At 40.0% G+C, this 19,403-nt stretch overlaps 1 protein-coding gene across 6 annotated transcripts in view; it reads left to right on the top strand.

Annotated features, from left to right (window-relative positions):
- The window catches only part of DNM3 (dynamin 3), a 576,662-nt gene that overhangs the window by 540,840 nt on the left and 16,419 nt on the right, over positions 1 to 19,403 (top strand). For 4 of the 6 annotated variants that reach the window (XM_082382854.1, XM_082382856.1, XM_082382851.1 and 1 more), the window contains 2 exons: positions 4,855 to 5,081; positions 6,289 to 6,525. In XM_082382854.1, coding sequence (XP_082238980.1) covers positions 4,855 to 5,081; positions 6,289 to 6,525 — 464 coding nt within the window. Of the gene's footprint in view, positions 1 to 4,854; positions 5,082 to 6,288; positions 6,526 to 11,286; positions 11,542 to 14,055; positions 16,515 to 19,403 lie in introns of those variants that run through there. The other 2 variants (XM_082382852.1, XM_082382855.1) reach the window with 2 other exon arrangements.

The following is a 19,403-nucleotide window of genomic DNA, read 5'->3' as shown; positions in this document are numbered from 1 at the left end:
TTGAAATGCAGCAGCTGTTTCATTGCTTAAACATACCAGGTAACAGCAGCACAAAGAAATAGCAAGTTTACGACAGGCGGTTGTTCTAGACAGGCTACGGGCAAAGAAACAGAGTTTTGTTCGGTACATTAAAGAAAACACACATATAACGCCCCACAGCAAGCATATTTTGATGGCCTCTTCTCTGTAGCTCACACCACCAGAAGTTCTCCATCAGAGAATCAAGAAAGTGGATCTAGTTTTATTTGAAAAGTATTACTGGCTAAGTGGCACACACTTCTGTGTTTGAACAGAATAGCCACCTGCTGGGTACTCATGATTTTGTCCAGTTTCTAAATGAAGAAATTGAGGCCCCAAGAGGTTTAAGTGACTCACCCAGAGGGTTCATTTTACTTGAAGATTTAATTAGGGTTTGTTTGAATATGAGAAACAATGTTTTGTATCTTAACTAGTAAGTAGTTTAAAACATCTTTCCTCATATTCAAACAAACCCAGATAATACAAAATAGAATGTAAAGTTTTTTATGAAACATTTTAAGAACCAAACTTGAAACCTAGAAGCATTTCACACTTGGAGCCTGTGCCCCTGGACCCCTGGAGGTCCATGTTCACTCTCCTTGGCCATTGATGCTTTGGTGGAAAATTAGTAACATGTGCCCTAGTTTCAAAACTTACTGTAACTTTAATGTGTGTGAAGTAGAGTGTTATTTTAAATTTCGTTATTTGAGGGAAAAGTGCATCTTAAATGCCAGAGCACTGATTTGTTTCCACGGGTCAAGAATTCTGCATCCTGCTCAAGAAACAGATCCTGACTAGGACCCAGAAGCCCCACTCTTGCTCCCCCTCCCCTATCACTCCCCACCAAGGGTAACACTCCTGCTTTCTTACACTGTAGATGAGTTCTAACTGTTCTTGAACTTTGGAATCATACAGTACGTACTTTTTTGTGTGTCTCTCTTCTTTTCTCGACCTTTGTGAGTCAAAGGATGTTACTTTTAAAAAAAAAAAAATAGAAGGAAAACTTCGTTGGGCTTTAGCAAAATGAAATCCCTCGGAAATGTAAAGCAGCCTTAAGCGGAAATGAGAGAATTGTGAGATCTCAAAGAATCACAAAATTCTACCCAAGTCCCTCTCTAAAACTAAACAAAATTAAACTTCTCAATTAAATTTTTATGTGCGTATTCATGTGAATGAGAGTTAATCACCGTCCCATTCTGTAGTTCCTACTGTCTCAAAACAAAGATTTTAAGGAAATGGTCTCCTTAGTAAACTGAATGGTATGAAAACTCTATAAATGCGTCTTCTATTTGTGAAGGCTTTAAAATGGTTTTAGTAATAAAGACAAAGAAAGTTAAAGATCCAAAAATACTGCAGGTTGCTAGAGAAGGGTTAAAGTAAGAAAGAGAGGAAAACATGTGGAACGTTTTTAATGACCTCACATTCCTTTACACTGAGCAGAACGACATGGTGCAGTAATGCCTGTTTATCTAGCCTGTAGAGTTTGAACTGGAATGAGGTTTTGTGTGTGAGAATTTTTTGGTGAACCACACAAAGATGTATAGGTTATAAGGTGTTATAATTAAAGGCATAAATATTATTTCAAATCTCACATCCAAGTATAATTAGTTTATGTCATGTTCTGTGAGGTATTTTCTAAATGCTATCATGTAAAAGGGATCCACTTGCCCTCCAACTGTGCAGAATCCTTGGTTTAAATATTTGTACCATTGACATACAAACTGCTCAGAAAGTCCCTGAAGTGTCTGGAAACTCCCCGAAGTCCCCCACCTTTGTTCCAGTTGTAGCATTAGAAAGGGAGGCTAGCAGGAGGAGAAGAGTCTTTCTAGAAGTTTTCTTAAGTGCAAAATAAAACGTTAACTTATGCTTTATGTTGAACTATGTCACTTGACGCCAGCACTGTTGCACTAGCTTCCTACCTCTTCATACCTAACGCCAAGTTAGACTATGTACTGTAAAAAGAATAGCTTTTGTTGATGGAGCACTGACTAAATGCTAGGCATCATGCTAGGCAATTTATATGCACTCTTTCACTGAATCCTTGTACCAACTCTTTTATTTTTTTTCCTTCCACCAACTCTTGAGGCAGCTCCTACCTTTAACCTCATTTTACAGATCAGGAATCTGAAACTCAAAGAGGTTAAGTTATTTGTCCAAGAACAATAAGTGTTAGAGCTAGGACTCAAATTCAGAACTGTCTGATTCCAAAGAATATGCCCTTAACCACTGTGCTATATTGCCATTTTCTCTCATGCTAAAATTATTCATATTATTTCAGAACATTGCCAAATCTTTTGGATAGTAGGCAACTATCCAACTATCCATCTATGTTACAGTTTTAGTGTGTAACATTTTGATGTGGAAGAGTTGATTCAAGGCAGATCTTTGATCAAAATGCTGAAGCAGGCTCTTACTATTTTATTTCGTGGTTTGTTTGACAGTTGCTTCTTAATTCAGATCTGCTTTAAATCTATTCTTGGAAGGATCTTCTTTTAAATTGTGTTTAATAGATTCTAAGTGATACTCCAGGAAGATGTAAAGCTTCAAAAGAGCTTAACCCAACTGATGGTCAATGCCAGGAAACTTGTCTGGTTTTGAGTTTGGAGTTGCACCATCTCTCCAAGTGGATACACACACCTCACAGTGGAAGATTTGTGCAAGCGTGCATGACTCCTTGGGTACCTGCAAGTGTGTTTGGCAGTAAATAAATCTTCAAGGAGGGGAATGAAATATTTCTTAAGCCAAATTTACTATCTTCTCTAAATCTGACTTTCCTTGACTTCCCCTCACCCAAACCTCAATGCCTGAGGTGTCTTTGTTCCTTTCTTTGTTGCCCTTCACATCCAAACAGCACCAAGTCCAGTTGGTTTTTCCTTTATAATGTCATTTCTATCTGCCCATATTTTCTATGCCACTTACTAAATTAAACCCTTATCATCTCATAAATGATCTGCAATGGCCTTCTGACAGATTTCTTTATCTCTACTACCACACTTGCAAATTATTTTCCAATCACAGCCAGATTGATGTTCCTAAAACTCTCTTTTATTATTTCACTTACTTGTTTTAAAAGCCTTCCATGGCTTCCCATTGCCAAGTGGATAAAGTTCAAACACTTTTCCTTGACATTCAAGGCCTTGACATCTGGTCCAGGGTTATCTGGCCAAATTTACCTTCCACAGCTATCACACATAAACCTTCCCTTCCACCAGACAGTTGCCCAAATACGTCTTGCGTATTAGATTGCTTCCACATTTAAATCACTCCTGGTTTACAGAACATGTGCAGGGAACACTTTTTATTTCACCACAACAAAGCTGTGATTTAGCTGAATTTTCTGATTAGTAGAATTATCTACATGGTTTGATACCTTTAAAAAATAGTGAAGCTATGTGTTTTAGAGTCTTGTCATCTCTGAGTTACAAATGTAACTACAACCCAGGAATTTTGAGCATCTGACAGGTGTTCTGTTGTCTGCTTGAATTAGTAACAATTAAATGTACTGGACTTTGGCCTTTCTTAGAGCCAGTGACTCTAGATAAGCACTAGCTTTCTCATTTAACAGAGAAACTGAAAAATCCAAGTTGCTTTATTTTTCTAGGCTTAAGTTAATTGGCATACTTGTGCACCACACTAAAATAATGATGCTTAAACATAAATTATCATTTCTAAGCACTCAAAGTGAGGTAAGGGGGTGAATGGAAAGAGCACTGGACTTCAAGTCAGAAGATTTGGGGTTCAACTTAATGTTGCGTGACCTTGGGCAAGTTACTTAAACTCTCTGAAGTCCATTCAGTTCCTTCATCTGTAAAATTGGGACAATATACATTTCATAAGTATGCAGTGAGAATTAAATCAGATAACTTGTGAAGGCACATTGGATTTCATTGATTCTCACATTCACTTTTTTTCACATTTAACATTTCTAACATGAAGATGCATGTTACACTCAATGACATCTCGGCATTCTGTTGTAGTTTAGTTGATGGTGTTTTTTTCTTTCTTAGTGGCACATAAAAGACTGGTGTGTCTTAAAATCAGTGGTGTCTTAGACTTGACGAAATATAACGATTGGTTCTCTCTCCCTCAGGGCTGCACAACATATGCATCGTCTCCATTCTCATCCTGCCACAAAATGCCCCTCCCCTGAGACTCACACGAATTGTTCGTATTTTAGTTTGTTTTCATATATCTGTTAACTATGGAACCTTATGTCAGTCCTCATCACTGTTAAGCTCTAGAAAGCAGAGAATATATCGCTTTTTCTTTTTGTAAATCAACTTGCATAATTATATACGATTCTGTATTTAATAATAAATATTCACTTATTGGTGCTAATTCCACTTTTGAGACAACACTGAAACCTGGGGTCTTAATAGTATTCCAGTGATTTTGGTAAAAGCTAGGTAAAGAGCTGGGAATACCAAGGAAGGCATAACTTGTGTTATTACATAGTTTTCTGTGTGTCGTTGTTTCCTGTTGAAAATACCACTGCTTACCTCCTGGTACCTTCCCTTGTCTATATATAAGCCAAGCAGCCTCAGACAACATTGCAGAAATGCTTGTACAGCCAACAGGCCCTATTCTGGCGATGGTGAGGTTTGGCCCTCTTTTCAGCTAATCTATGTTTTTCTTTACTGTCAACAGCCATAAAACAGAGAGGAAAACTGTTATTGGCATTGGGAGGTTAATGAAGAAAATAAGCGTAAACAGATGCACGATGCATCCCTTTCCCCAGAGTGGACTTTTGTGGCCTTTGTCCACAGGCTCTGAACCAGTTTATCATTCAATCGCTCATTCATTCCCATTTTTTACTTTTCTGTGGTGACCTGGCAGGTTAAAGATTTCATAAATTCTGAGCTCCTAGCACAGTTATACTCTTCAGAGGACCAAAATACTCTGATGGAGGAATCTGCCGAGCAGGCTCAGCGCCGGGATGAGATGCTTCGAATGTACCAAGCCCTTAAAGAAGCCCTCGTGGTCATCGGCGACATCAACACAGCCACGACGTTCACGCCCGCACCGCCGCCGGTGGACGACTCCTGGATCCAGCATTCCCGCAGGTAAGAAGATGGCTCCACATCACCGGAGGCCTCCCAGCTTGTCCAGTGTCATTTTCTGAATGTGCTCCCCTAAACCAGTATGAACCTAAAGAAAGAGGAAAAAAGATATTTAAGTCCAGGAGCGAGAGAGAAGGTCAGATGATCCCAACCGCTTTCAAAATCAAGCACAAAATCGTTGGAGACGCCTCATAGATTAACTGTGTGGTTTCCTTTACTCATAGAACTACCTGTTAGATCTGTGGCAAAGAACTACAAGACAGAGCTGCCAAGTAAACTATGAAAAACCTAACAAACTTTTTATCTTAGGTATTGGCATATCCCAATGATCTGTACTGTTCTAGGGTGTGATGGCTTAGGAGTGAATATGATTTGAACCTAATACATTTTTAGAAGGTGTCAAATTCAGAACCAGGCAGATCCATCTCCTGACCCTAAACATGGTCCTAAAGTAAATCGCTTGAGGAAATTGGATCCCAAAGATTACAGGTGGGGAATTCTGAAGTGTGTCCATATTCCATTGGAGATCAAAGAAGCCCAACTAAGAGAATTGGGGGCTGACTCACATGATAACTTCTTTTTGAAAGGGCTATTTTATCTTGAAGATTATGAGTTTGGAGGAACTAAGTAATTGGCAGTGGAAAGAATCAGAACATGAGAAATTCCTTAAAAATTTATTGACTTAAATAACTTTGTGTTACACATAATTAAAAAAAAAACCTTTACACTTAAAAAAAAAAAATCAAGCGCAATATATCCTTACATTGGAACGTTATACAGCCATTAAAAAGAGTAAGTTCTTTAAGTAGTGAAATGAAAACACAGGCCAGTTAATGTGAAGCTTAAAAAAAAAATGTTAAGTTGTAGAACGCTGTGTACAAAAAAGCAATGTATGTATATATATATATATATATAGAGAGAGAGAGAGAGAGAGAGAGAGAGGGGGAGAGAGAGAGAGAGGAAAGGTATTGCAGAATATAGTTAAAAAGGATACCCGGGAAAATATGTTGGTTGTCTCCACAGAGCAAGGGGGGAGGGGAGGGAAACTTTCTTTTCACTATTTACCCTTCTACACCATTTAACATCCCTAACGCGTGTCTGAGTTAGTCAGAAAATACTTTTTAAAAAGCAGTCAGTTATGAAATATTTTTTAAGGATGAATTCCAGCGGAAAGGAGGATGGGCAAACTGCTGTCGGTCTCTGCCCCCAGGTCCCCGCCTCCAAGCCCCACCACCCAGCGGAGGCCGACGCTGAGCGCGCCCCTCCCGCGGCCCACGTCCGGCCGGGGGCCCGCACCCGCCATCCCCTCCCCGGGACCCCACTCGGCGGCGCCTCCAGTGCCCTTCCGGCCTGGCCCGTTGCCTCCTTTCCCCAACAGCAGCGACTCGTTCGGGGCGCCTCCACAGGTTCCGTCTCGGCCCACCAGGGCCCCTCCGAGCGTCCCAAGGTGAGTGTTCTGCGCGAGGCCGAAATCAGGGCCACGCTCGTCGGTTCTCTTCTCATAGCCTGACAGACAAAATTGATTTGGAAAAGAAAATGGTAAAGATACTGTCATACACGTTTTCAGCTTTCCCTCCGGGAGGGGGATCATGGGAAGATTGCTGAGCCCGTGACACCATTTAGAAACCAGTATATGGCCTAAACCTCTCCTTTCTCAACTGGCACAAACTAAATGGGACCAAAGAAACCTGGGTCCAGATGAATGACGTTTTGGCAGCTGTTTGTAGAATTTGACGGAGACCTTTGAAATGAAGGAGCCGTGGCTGGGTCGCTGCAAGCTGTGTGCTCCCTAGGTCACTGGGGCATCACCAGCTAAGGCCTGGCCTTCTCTATTACCAGAGGAGTTCTAGAACACCACTGACTTCAAGGAATATTATCTATCTGCCCTCTGAACTTTGACCCTTAAACCCAATATTATTAACTTTAATGTAGGCTGAGTAACATTCTGGCTGGTTAATCTGTGATTGTTTTTTAAAAAGCTATGCATAGAAATTTTAACACAGGCATATAATTGCTGTGCGCAGTCACTGATAATATATATAAGATAGAACACTGTACATTTGAATAATACATTTGGCATTTGTAAGCAGATTGTCAGGCTTAACTGTGAAACAAAATAGCTAATAAATAAGTAGAACTTGAAATATGTATACATATAGTTGAAGCTATATTCTAACCTTCATACATTTATGGTCAATATACTAATAAGAGATTTTGAAAATAGAGGGAATTAGGGTTTTTTCCCTCAACATCAGAAATTTAAAAATGAAAGAAAATAGCCCATACAGAAAGTTAGTTTTTTAGAAGTTCAATTCAGAGGATTAAAATATTTGTATACTCCATGAAGGAAAACCTTACTATGCAGGTACCATAAAAAGAGAAGTGAGTTCTGCCCACCCATGAAGCCTGAGTCACCTCACCCTCTGATTTCAGTACTTACATTTATTTTGATCTTCAGGCTGTTGGGTGTAATGAAGAGAAGAAGGGGCATCTTAACCCACTAAACAAAGGGAAGTGTAGAAGGAATAGAAGGAGATGTGGAATCAGAAGACCTGGTTTGCCACAGGCATTGGGCCACTCATTTAACTGAGCCAGGAGTTCCTCATCTATGAAATAAAGACATAACAAGGATGTGGCCCAAATCATATGAGATGAGGTATTTGAAAGAGTCTCACGAACTGTAAAGCGCTGTGGTTGTTACTGCCATCATGATTTTGGTCCCCATCAAAGAGGATATATGTACTCTCAAACCTATGTATTTTTTTTTTTCTAACCTCAATAGGTTTGGCTTATAATTTATTTGGAACTGAGCTGAATTTCTCGTAATAACAGTAACAACAGCTAGTATTTATTGAGATCTCAACGTATGCTAGGCACTGTCCTAAGAGCTTTGCAGGTACATTTTTGTTTAATGCTCACAACAACCCCATGAGATAGGTTATTATCCGTTTTACAGACGAGGCACAGAGGTTAAGCACCTTGCCCAAGGCTGCTCAACCAGGCCCGAATCGAGCTGGGCTTTAATCCCAAGCAGTCTCCTAACCATGTCGGGGTTTCTCCACCTCAGCACTACTGACATTTTTGTTGTGGACGTTGTGCTGTGCGTTTTAGGATGTTCAGCAGCATCCTGGCATCTACCTAGTGGATGTCAGCTGCACTCCCCCAGTTGTGACCACTAAGAATGTCTCTAGACATTGACACTGGGGGTGGGGGGAGGGGCGGGTGGATAAGGGGAGAGGTTAGGGTTAGGGTTGAAAAGGCTTGAGAACCCTCCCCTGGAGAACCACTGCACTGCAGTATTCAAAAGACTGTCCCTTCCATGTAAACAAGCATAAAGGTCAGCATTGAGCTTCACTACACACAAGATTAAATTATTGTTTTAGGAAACTTAAAACTGACTGGGAAAGGGTCTGCCGTTGTGCCAAGAAGGTGTGGAGGCCATTGGCGGGGCTGGTGGGGGCGGTGGCGGGGGTGTTGAGCGTGGGAAGATGGGAGTCCCATACAGGGGCCTTAAAGTCGGCTATTTTGTCTGTTTAGCTATAAGAAGGAACTAGAGCAACCTGGTGGTGCCTGCCTTCAAGAATGAAAGTGCATGTCTTTGCCTGCTCGCTTGGCTGCTTTACCTCTCGGTTTCAGATAAGCTGGCTTGCCAATACCCTTCAGAGATAACTGTTGAATGCTAAATTGATTTGTTAAGCCAGGTGGAGTCACCCTTGGTATTTCCCAGCTCACACGCACACAAGGTAGCCAGCAGGAATCGGGCTCTGGAGCCTCTGCTGGAGAAGGGAAACTGCCAGGTTTCAGGCACCTGCTTTGGGGAATTTATAGGACAACAGTGTGTTATTCAAAATTTCTGGATTATTCTCAGGTTAGAGCCAGAGTTAACTTGATCTGGCCTTGCAAAGAGTCTCAAAAGTAAAACAGAAATGAGGGTTCAGAGTAAAAGAGGAAAATTGGTGGTTTTTGCTGAGCCTTCCAGTTTCAGCGCCGGTTCAGCGCACTGGGAGGGAAATCCTTGGGGGGACCGGGGGGGGGGGGTCACCTGAGAGAGAGCAAGAAAGACTTTGTTAGGATCCTTATGCCTATTAAAGTTTAGCTTTAGATGGAGAATTCTGACCACGTAAAGTCTGTTTTTAATAAAAGCCAGGGCAGGAATCCTACCAAATGCAAGCCAGAAATGGGGTTTAAGATTTCAAAAAAAGAAAGAGAGAGAAGGAAAGGGAGACAAAGATAGAAAGAAAGAAAGAAAAAGTTGAGAGAAGCTCTTGTTGAAACTTCACCTTGTTCCATTTATTTATATACTCTCTTTTCCCTCCATGACTTGCCTCCATTTTCTCTATTAAAAACTAAAATAACTCGAAATGCCATTATCCATCATCTCCAGAAAAACAACCCTTAGGTTTCCGAGAAGGAAGTTTAATTTTTTCTCCAGTTTTTTGCTTTCTTAAAGGCCCTTTCTCCCCTTTTATCTGAAACCAGAAACTCATAACGTGACAAGACAGCACAAGCAGTGTCCTGCCGGCTCCCTGTTGGGCTTTAATATTACAAACGCAAAAACTGAACTTTTAGAGGCAAAAGATTCTGCCACTCAGCGTGTGCCTGCGCATAGTTTTCTTCTGGATAATTTGTGATTTCATTAGCAAGTTGTGATCTTCACTTTTAAGAGCATAGATTTATTGTAACCCTATTCAGATGTAATGAAAGCACCTGCGATTGTACAGAAACCATGAGTGTTCTGCTTTTTTTAAAAAAATGATTATTATTGTATCTTTCCATTCCAATGTAAAGGAAGAGGAAGGAGAGAGGCTGGTCGAGTGGTTTTTGGCCCAGTTTTTCTCAGCTGCTCAAGCTGTTCTGGTTTATGTGCATGGAGACTTTCAGTGAGGGCTAGAAATATCGCACACTGCATGCCTGTTTTAATTAACTCCTCCTGAACTAGGGGAGCACCTCTATCCCAAAGAGCCTCACCAGCACGGATGCTTCTGCCATTAGAAAGTTAACTGTACACAAATCTGATTTGTGGAACACTTTCTGTTGCCAGAATGTTTGGTGTGTCCCCTCCCCTCTCACCTCTATCAACTTCTCTGAAGCGGCTGAAACCCAGTTGGAAAATCCCAGCCAGTCGTGTCCTTGTTGAGCAACATGATGTTAAACAGACATCAGTACCTCTTTAGGGACCCTATTCTCTTACTTGAAGATTCTAATCTTCACCAAACACTAACTTTAGGGCTGATGTAGCTATTTTCGGTTACAGCTTCTTAAAATTAGCTAATTGGGAATCACAGCCTTTGACATTAACAGAACAAATTAACTGAATCAGAGTGTGTTTTTCCTGGCAACAGCCCGACTCTGGCATTATTTCACTCATTTGTCTTCTCCCCTTTCCTTGGACTAGGCTATTTTGCAACGGTCAAAAGGAGATAAGGGTGGGAGGAAGGGTCTCTATCCAAGGAAAAGCAAACTTCATTTACCTCATCATCCAGTCTCCTATTTAAAAAAAATTTTTTTTCTGAAAAATAGAAGTCCTTTCTTTTAACCAGCCCTGTCACCAAGTCTGATGGTGTCTTTTAAAAATGACAAAAGTGAATCAGAGGAAAGGACTTAGCTTTTACTCCAGCTCATTCACATGACAGAAACACAGCATGGAAACCAAGAAATGCTCCACAGAAAGAGTCTCTGGTGAGGCCCATGGTGAAACTGGGGTCCCTGCACTGCAGAGACAGCCCTGGAATAGCATCAAGGTTATCCCAGGGCCTCCCACTTATGCTCCTTCCATGACTTATAAAGTTTCCCTGACTTGACATGCACACTTTGAGAGTCTCATCACAGCCCCACATTCTCAGTAATTTACTACTCAGCCAACCATGGCAAAAGGTACATCAGTTTCTCTACATGAAGAGACAATCCATGCACTCATGTTCTTTTCTTTACAGAGGTAAAAGCCATTTGGTTCTCTTTACAATTTAGTTTAATCTGGTTTTAAATGTTTGACCCTGATGCTCTTCTGTACCATATCTCTTTTACGTATTTTATATGTTGATTTAATTGGCAGCTAACACAGAATCCCTTTCACCTAGGGATAAGGTCTCCCTGTTTTGTTTTGTTTTGTTTTGTTTCGTTTTGCTTTGTTTTCAGCCAGTCCCCCGAATTTTGAGTAAGAGCAAACCCATGATTCTTATGAGTGTGTCTTTGCATCCCTAATATCAAGGTTTGGTGCCATGAAGGATGAAGCTGCCGAGCCTTGAAGTTGTGGGCTCAGGGTTCACGGACACTTAAGCGACTTGTGGGACTAGCCTGTCTGACTCCCCAACAGTCGTGTACTGGAAACACCCTGACTTACTTCCTCCTCAACAGCCCTCTAAAAGTACGACTTCTTTTAGCAGCTGAGTGTCTTTGGACAAGTGATGAATTCATCTTGTGATTTCTGATTTCAGCCATGAGCTTTCTATTTTCCTCGACATCCTTCTCCTTTAAAGAACAAACAAATAAAAATATGATTAGGTGTTCTGATTTTTCAGGGAACAGTTTTTATATTTAGCAACTGGATTTAAAAGTCAAGCAAGGATTTTTACAAAGTATAATCGCTGAGAATAGAAACAACTTTGAGGCGTTCTTTCTGATTCTTAATATTTAAGGCATCTCATGAGGCTACTATGTAACAAAATTAGTTACAGAAATCCCAAATGTAATTAATAATTTGTTGCAGGTTTAACATGAGTTGTCACGATGCTTAACATATTGTAATGAAAATGGGAATTTGGCCACAAGCTGCTCACTAAAGAAAAACGTGCAATTTAATCTGAGCCCCACAATTAGATATTTCATCAAAATCATTCAAATGCCACAGTGATTCTGGTTGTAACATAATAATTCACTGAAGTGAATCAATGGTTAATGTCAAAGGTTTTCATTCTTCAGGTCTTGGTTTCATTCTGGTTCAAGTGGAAGTAAAATTAGCCTGGTGGTTTCCTTCTTGGGTATAGCAAACTTGAGTCTACTTTACACAAACATCTCCATCCCGCCACAGTCCACAATGACTGGCAGTCTGTTTAGGCAAGGCCCAGGAATTTGGGAGCTTTGCAGATGTGTCAAGGTAGATTTCAGATTGCCTTTCAGTTTTCAATGTGCCCCTTATCTTACTTTTCCAAACATCTGATGGTGCGGGAGGGTACAAGAACACGGAAAGTAAGAAAGGATCTACATGAGGCAAAGTACAAACAGCAGAAATGCAGACAGGCAGCAGGGCAGTAAATATAACAATATACCATATACCATACCAGCCCCATGCTAACTTGCATTGAGTTAAGGGAACAACTGCTTCCATGTCCCACGACCAATAATAGCAAATAGCTCTGTCATTGTTCTCGTTTGGCGCTCTAAATTGCTAAACTTCAACAGTGTAGGGAAAGCCTTTCTGAGTTTCAGGGTACCTAATCCTGCCCCTGGTTTCACCTGATTGAGGAAGACAGCCAAGACGGGAGTCTGGCACAAGAGCCACTGACCAGTGAAAAACGCACAGCCAATAATTATTATTCTTCCTGTAGCCGGTCAGCAGCAAACTGTCACCAGTTGGAATCTGCTGAATGTTCCTATATACGAGTTGATGTCAGCTCAGAGAAAAGAATTCTGCCCAGTGTAAGCAGACCCACAGTCTTGTAGACGCACACAAGCTAGTACTTCTGTTTCATCACTGCCCTCTTTTGTCTCCCTCACTGTAAGAAAAGAATGATTTTACAGGGAAAATCTTCATTTTCAGGCAGTTGTGGTCAGATGGCATGTTTTTCAATGACTTGAGAGATTCGTGGCACAACATGATCCATGGCTCTTTCACCTCTAAATTTTATATAAGCAGCAAACTCCAAGAATGAGCTGCTGGACACCTCTTCCTCCCTGTGACTTATCAGCTACGAGGAAAAATTAGAAGTAAAATTTAGCTTACTAGAGCTGCTTTAGCCGATAAATAGCCAGGAAATTAAACATGAAAATGTAAATGCTGCATCTTTCACTCAGAATGTGCTTTACATGCCTCCCTCCAACAGAATGAGAAAGGAGTTGAGGATTTAACTGAGGGTTTGATGGCTTTTGTCTGCTTGTCATAACTTTATTGCTGCTTAAACATAGAATTTTTAAATGCCCAATGTTAAAACCTTTAGCTTACTCTAGCCAACGTATTGTAACCGTTGTCTAGGGGAACCTCTGAATCTAAACATATTAATACCCTTTAGTTGCCAAATGAAATCCACCTGGCTTACCAAATGCTGTTTCCAAAAGAATATTACACTTTTGGTCTGGCCAGTATTTTTAAATGCAGGGGATGGGGGGCGGGGTGTTGGAAATGCATTGGGTTTGCAAGAATCTGCATGTGTACTGATGCCGCATTACCGGTATTTAGGTGAAGTTTAGATCGTGTGGCAACTCTGACCAGAAATACAATTCCTACAGAGGCCAAAGTCCAAAGCCACAAGGAACTGAGGCAGCCTCAGCATGGCACAGTACTTTCTTTTCTTTCTGGCTACTTTTCAGGCATCAGAGCCACATGATAGGCAAACCTGCAAATAACAAGTGCTCTAATTTCTGAAATTATTTTTTAACCATTCCCATAAACACCAGGAAATGTCCACTCCTGTTTTCCAGTCAAAATTATCTGCTCACGTGAATTGTAGAAAGAACACATTCTGTCCAAGGATCAGGAAAAAAATCCTTAATCAAAATGGCAAACAGCAAAATTCTCAATCATTCATGGTCAATGACAAGGCCAGGCCTTCTTGATTTTAATTGCTCAGACACGTGGAGAATTCCAGATCTTTATGAAGTCAACATTTTCCCCCATTGGGATTAGTTTAAACACTGAAAAACAGGATAATACTGTTCTTGCTGCTATTATGGGAACCCAGTAAATATGCAAGTTAATACAAAATTTAGAAATATGCTTCATCCCTTTCCTATTTTTTTTGTTTGTTTTGTTTTGTTTTTGTAGAAAGGCTAATGAACCAACTGAGACAGAGAATAAGCTAAAGACTAGATAACCACCAGCTAGATATACCACCACAAGTGAATCCCCAAGCTTCTATGGCAATGTTGAAAACCAAGAGAAAGGAGACCTCAGGTGGCTTTGAATATGATTTGGAAAATAATCTTATTTTACAATCAAATATACCAGTTGCCTCCACCATGTAAATACTACCTGTATTAGGCTTCAGATTTTCATGATCAGCCTTATCTAAATTTCATTATATTTTGCATTCATCTAGAATGAGACCTTTTATGAGAGTAGGAGATAGGAAAGCCTTTTTAAAGGTATTTTGCAGCCCAAGAACCTAAAATGGAATTATTCCACTTGGGAATGGGTAATTATGTAAGATATATTCTGTACCACGTGTATTTTTTTAACTTTATATTAGGATTACTCTCAAAGCCAGTTTTAAAAGTGAATGAAGTTTTTCCCTCAAATAAATCTCCTCCTAGTCTCGTGTTCAAGGGTCTCCGCCAGAAAGTCTGCACACTGCTTTGCCTTTAGACCACCATTCATGGAGGAAAGCTATAAAAACTGAGGAAAACGTCTACTTATTTTTAAAACAACTAGAATTTCTTCTTGCTTCTTAGTAGTATTGGAAAATATTTTAATAACTAAAATAATAAAACTTCATGTGAGGCCAATTCTACATTAATTATTGCCTCTTGGGGTGGAAAATTAAGGAAACATGAGTAAATGTGTTAACTAGAGAAACCACTGCAGTAATTTCCCTGCACGTATCTGGGTCTAAGGTCACAATAAAATCCATACTGTACATAGCCCTTGAAAGAAAGCAAACTCACAGTTTTAGCTCTAACAGTAGTAGTATCAGAACACTCAGGACTGAAATTAATGGACCATAAAAATCCCTGTGATTCATCAGTAGAATTTGATTAACCTACTTAAATGCTCTACAGTTCAGTTTAGGGATCTGTAATGAGGATTGTTGATATGATTGCTTGATTTGTTTTAATATTTCAAACACTCTACCCCATTACCATCTTAATACTCGAAAACTAATGAGTATTTGAAAACTCATTTTAAAGCACCGTATCTTTGAATAAACGTGTTGAAATCGTGTTTCTTGCTTTTGCTTAAAACTTTGGTGTGTGATTGATGCCACCTTGTAGATTTCCCTCTTTTTTTTTTTTTACTGTACTCACCTCCTTCCACCCGGGACCTTTTCTATTTGATACATAGTGTTTATCCAGTCTTCTAGGTGTCCGAACAACACATGGGGCACTCATACCAATGACCATTGTTACTGTGTTGTTCCCTTCCCTGTAGAGCAAGAAATTTCAGCAAAATATTCTTGACAGTCACAAGGGATCTTTGCAATTTACAAATACTTTCACAGTCTCCAGAGACTCTTCAGGTTTCTGTCAAAATGATGTCATTTTTATCATTAGAGTTAACTTTTCTGTTTTTTCTATAGATTTCATACCACTTATTAAAGTGCATTTTGAGGTACAAAAATATGAAGCTAGAATAAGGAAGGTAGCACTGAACGTTGTCTCCAGTCCAGAAAGCAATGTTAAATCCGAAAGGCAAGGTTTTAGGACGTTTCTCTTTACTGCATTCTCACTGCACTCCTGCATTGTACCCCAGTCCTTCTGATTCCCCTTGTCTGTCAGTTGGGCCCTACACCCAGTTATACAGGACAGTCTTCCTTTGGTTGCTTCTGTCTGACACCTGCCTTCTAGCTGTGTTTGGCAGGCCAGCAGGATGAGGTAATAATCAGAAGAAAATGTTCTGGTTCTTTGGCCTCATCCATGTACAACATTATTCAAAACAGTTTTCTGTGAGTGAGAATAGAGTTGCTTTGAGGTCCCTTGGTCTAACATTCTGTGGGGATGTGGAGGAACAAAACTGTAAACTTTTTTGATCCCTTCTAGAGTAGTGGAAATATAAATTATACCTGCCTTTGTCCATTCTCTCAGTGATGTTTACAGACAGATATATGTAGAAATGAGAGCCTTTCATTTGTAAACATTCTGGCTTTACTCTCTCTAAGTCCAGCCATCTTCTTAAGCACAGCTCCCATGGTTGTTACAGTAGTGTTTTCCTAAAAGCATATTTTGTGAACTATTTCTCCAAGATGATGGCAGTTTTTGTAAGACAGATGCCTAAAAGACATATGGTTTTCATAGATTTTTCCGTCTAGACTAGCTTTATTTAGTGACTTTTGGTCTGAATTGGTCTAGTTAAATTTTCTGTAGGAGCTTATATAAAATTTTTAAATGTGGGCATACCACTAAGGTGTAAAACAAAAAGTTTGACTTCTTGTTGGCGAGCGATTAAAAGGGATTGGTTGAAACTTTCCTTCAGGTTAAGTAATTCTGATCGTACTGTACGCCCACTCATCCATTCTTCTCCCACAACACTGTCCAAAATGGAAAGGCTTACCCTAAAAATCCGGTAACTGTTAAATTCATATACTTCTCACTGTTTTCCTGAGTAAATTCTTTGTATTCCAGTTGATGTATGTGAGTGTGTTAGAAAGCTCTAATTCTTTCTGCAGACTCCTTACATGGCCCAGGGGACATATGATTCCTTGCCCTTTTAGCACCAGTTTTTACAAACACAGCATTTCCCTCATTTTAAAAAAACACCCAACAAGCCACTGAGTAAAGGAGACGAACATACAGGAGTTTTCGTAGTGCCTTCAGACACCAATGAAAATTACATTTTAAAATGCGGTTTTTGAGCCGGCATCAAAGACTCATTTAGCAACAATATGACACTTCAAGAGAAAAAGAATAACTTCTAGACTTGCCCAGAAAGCAGCCTTTCGCTCCCTCTTTTGTAAGAGCTAACACCGCAGATCCGTTCCCAGTTTAACTGCATCAGAACGAGGAGACTCGTGGAAGGGAGAAAATGTGGGCCGTTCTCTCTCCACCAGTGTCATCACTTGGCTTCGCACTAAGCATTTAATTGGACTCGGTCACATATTTGTTCACTGACATGGCAGCTTGCAAGGCACACCGCCTCTCTGTTTTTCTGTTTGCTTTCAACTTTTTTGTTTTTAAAATTTGAACTCTAAGGCATGTTAGAGCTCCTCCTGCTGGAATTTTTTTTTTTTAATCACTGGGATTCTAATTAGTAAACGGTAACTCGTCTCCATTTTTTCCACTCGGACTGATATGAGTGACTGGAAAAATACCACGTGGTGCATTTAAAACTGGCCTTTTAATTCACCGGGTATCACAGGTCAGGCAGAAATGAAATGCTGGCACAATGTAAATCTTCTGTAAGTCTTCAAATTCCCTGTGCTCAGTTTTCCCTTGTTGTTGTTCTTACAAAAATAAGAGGAATTGGAAAGTTAACTTTTGCATCAGTATTCCTAATTACATATTTACCCTCTTTGAGATAAGGCCCCAAGTCAGATATCATGCCCGAAAGCTTCTTGCTCTCTATCAGAAAGGGGCAAAAGGTCTTTTCCACCTTTCCAAAGCAGAGATGAATTTTACACTTTCTTATAGAGATCCAGTGTTGCCTTTTCCCTCCCCATCCTTGTTTGTTTTGCTTCTTCTCCCTGACTTGAGATGACAAAGGAATGTGCATCTCAGAAGTAGAAGTTTGCCTCTCCCAGTAGCTAGTTCTTAGCACCTCCTTCCCAGCTTCTCCTCCTTCCCCCAAATGTCTGAGTTGGCCAACCCCTTCCCCTGGTGCCTGGGGTGGGAGTGAGGGGAAGGGCAGGGAGAAGAGGACAGAAGAAGATGAAGAGGGTTAGAAATAGTTTTACCCCAGCTACCATCAATGGGAGTAGGTTTCTACATACAGCATGTAAGTTCTTAGATCTCTTTGGGCATTTCTTGAAAAAGAGAGAGAGGGAGAGAGAAGGGAGGAAGGGAAGGAGGGGGAGAGAGAGAGAGAGAGAGAAAGTCTTCCGAGGGGACACTGCCTAACTTCATTCAATAGCCATGTGCGTGTAAATCTCTTTAAAAACCACATCCTCTCTCTCTATGTAGTTTTCTCATCACTATATTCCTCTTAACCGTCTGCTTCTTTGCATACCTTTTAGTCTTTTTCTCTACCCAACTTATCTGTCGTCAGTGATACAGTACAGAGGCTAAAATATAAAAATTAATCTCAGAAGTAATGCTTTTTAGGAATCATATTTTAAAACAACTAAAAGCCCTCCAGAAGTTATTTGTTTTATGAATTAGGACTTGGAGCAAAACAAGTAATTTTGCCACTTGTGCTAAAGAATAAGATAATACTTGATTTCTCAAACTGACAGTACGTTTTCTAGCTTTTTTTCCCTTCATACATACTATCTCCTATTCCTGGAATGCCAGTCCCCTCCACTTGTTTTGTTTTCTTCAAGTCCTTCCAACCCTCCAACCTCTTTCCATCCCCAGGCTAAGACTCCAGGTGTCCCTGAAACTCTTGAGGCATAATCCTGCCGTAGCACTTACCCAACTGTGGACACTGTTTACTTGTCTCTCTTCCCAGCTCAAGTAGAAACTCCTGGGCAGCGACTGTCTTTATTTCTGTACGTCTAACTCTTAATACAGCACCTAGCACATAAACAGGGCTTATTGAGGTAATGAAAGAAAACAAAATGTGTTGATGCTTGGTGTTTAATCAAAGTTTATTTTTAGAATTAGCCCAATATTTAGTGTATTTTAAGAAGCAATTTAAACACACTTTCTCTCTTGTTCTGTTTTGTTGAAAACCTTGCCTGGCTAATTCTTTTTACAGCTCATAAACTGAGCAGATTTAATGTGGGCAAATCATCCCTTAAGCTGCCTTTTTGCTGCAGCCACAGAAGTGGGTTTATCAGTACCATCCTTACGGGTGAAATCCAAGTCAGATATGTAAAATAAAGTAAGGAAAGTGTGGCAAGGTAGGTTATATTAGCACTTATCTCAGAGACTAAGTTATACTGTATATTATATGTTTGCATCATCAAATAAAAACTGTGGACTGTTTTTCTCCTTATGTTCTTATTTCAAAGTCTATCAATTGATTCATACTTTCCCAATAGCATACATTATAAAATCGTGGGTTCATTTTCACAGGGGAAAGAAATGCTGGCTCTAAAATGTAGCAAGAATCATATTAGAGAATTTTTTGAATCCTTTAAATGGACTCCAAGTTCTCTGTTCTCTCCAACATCTACTGTAAACTATTCTTGGACAGTATCGGCTTACTCTGTTACTAAAGCTAAAAGGCCAAAAATATGCTGGATAGCATCCTATAGTATTTTTGATAATAAATTACAAAATATTATCTTCCATGTGGACAAAATCATGACTGTTTATAGCATTTTTCTGAACTTATTAGCCTTAGATTTTTTAGACGTG

This window comes from Balaenoptera borealis, assembly GCF_965194805.1.
Source record: "Balaenoptera borealis genome assembly, chromosome: 1".
Lineage (NCBI taxonomy): Eukaryota > Metazoa > Chordata > Mammalia > Artiodactyla > Balaenopteridae > Balaenoptera > Balaenoptera borealis.
The sequence above is the reverse complement of the archived record's forward strand: the minus strand, read 5'-3'. Positions and strand labels throughout refer to the sequence as shown.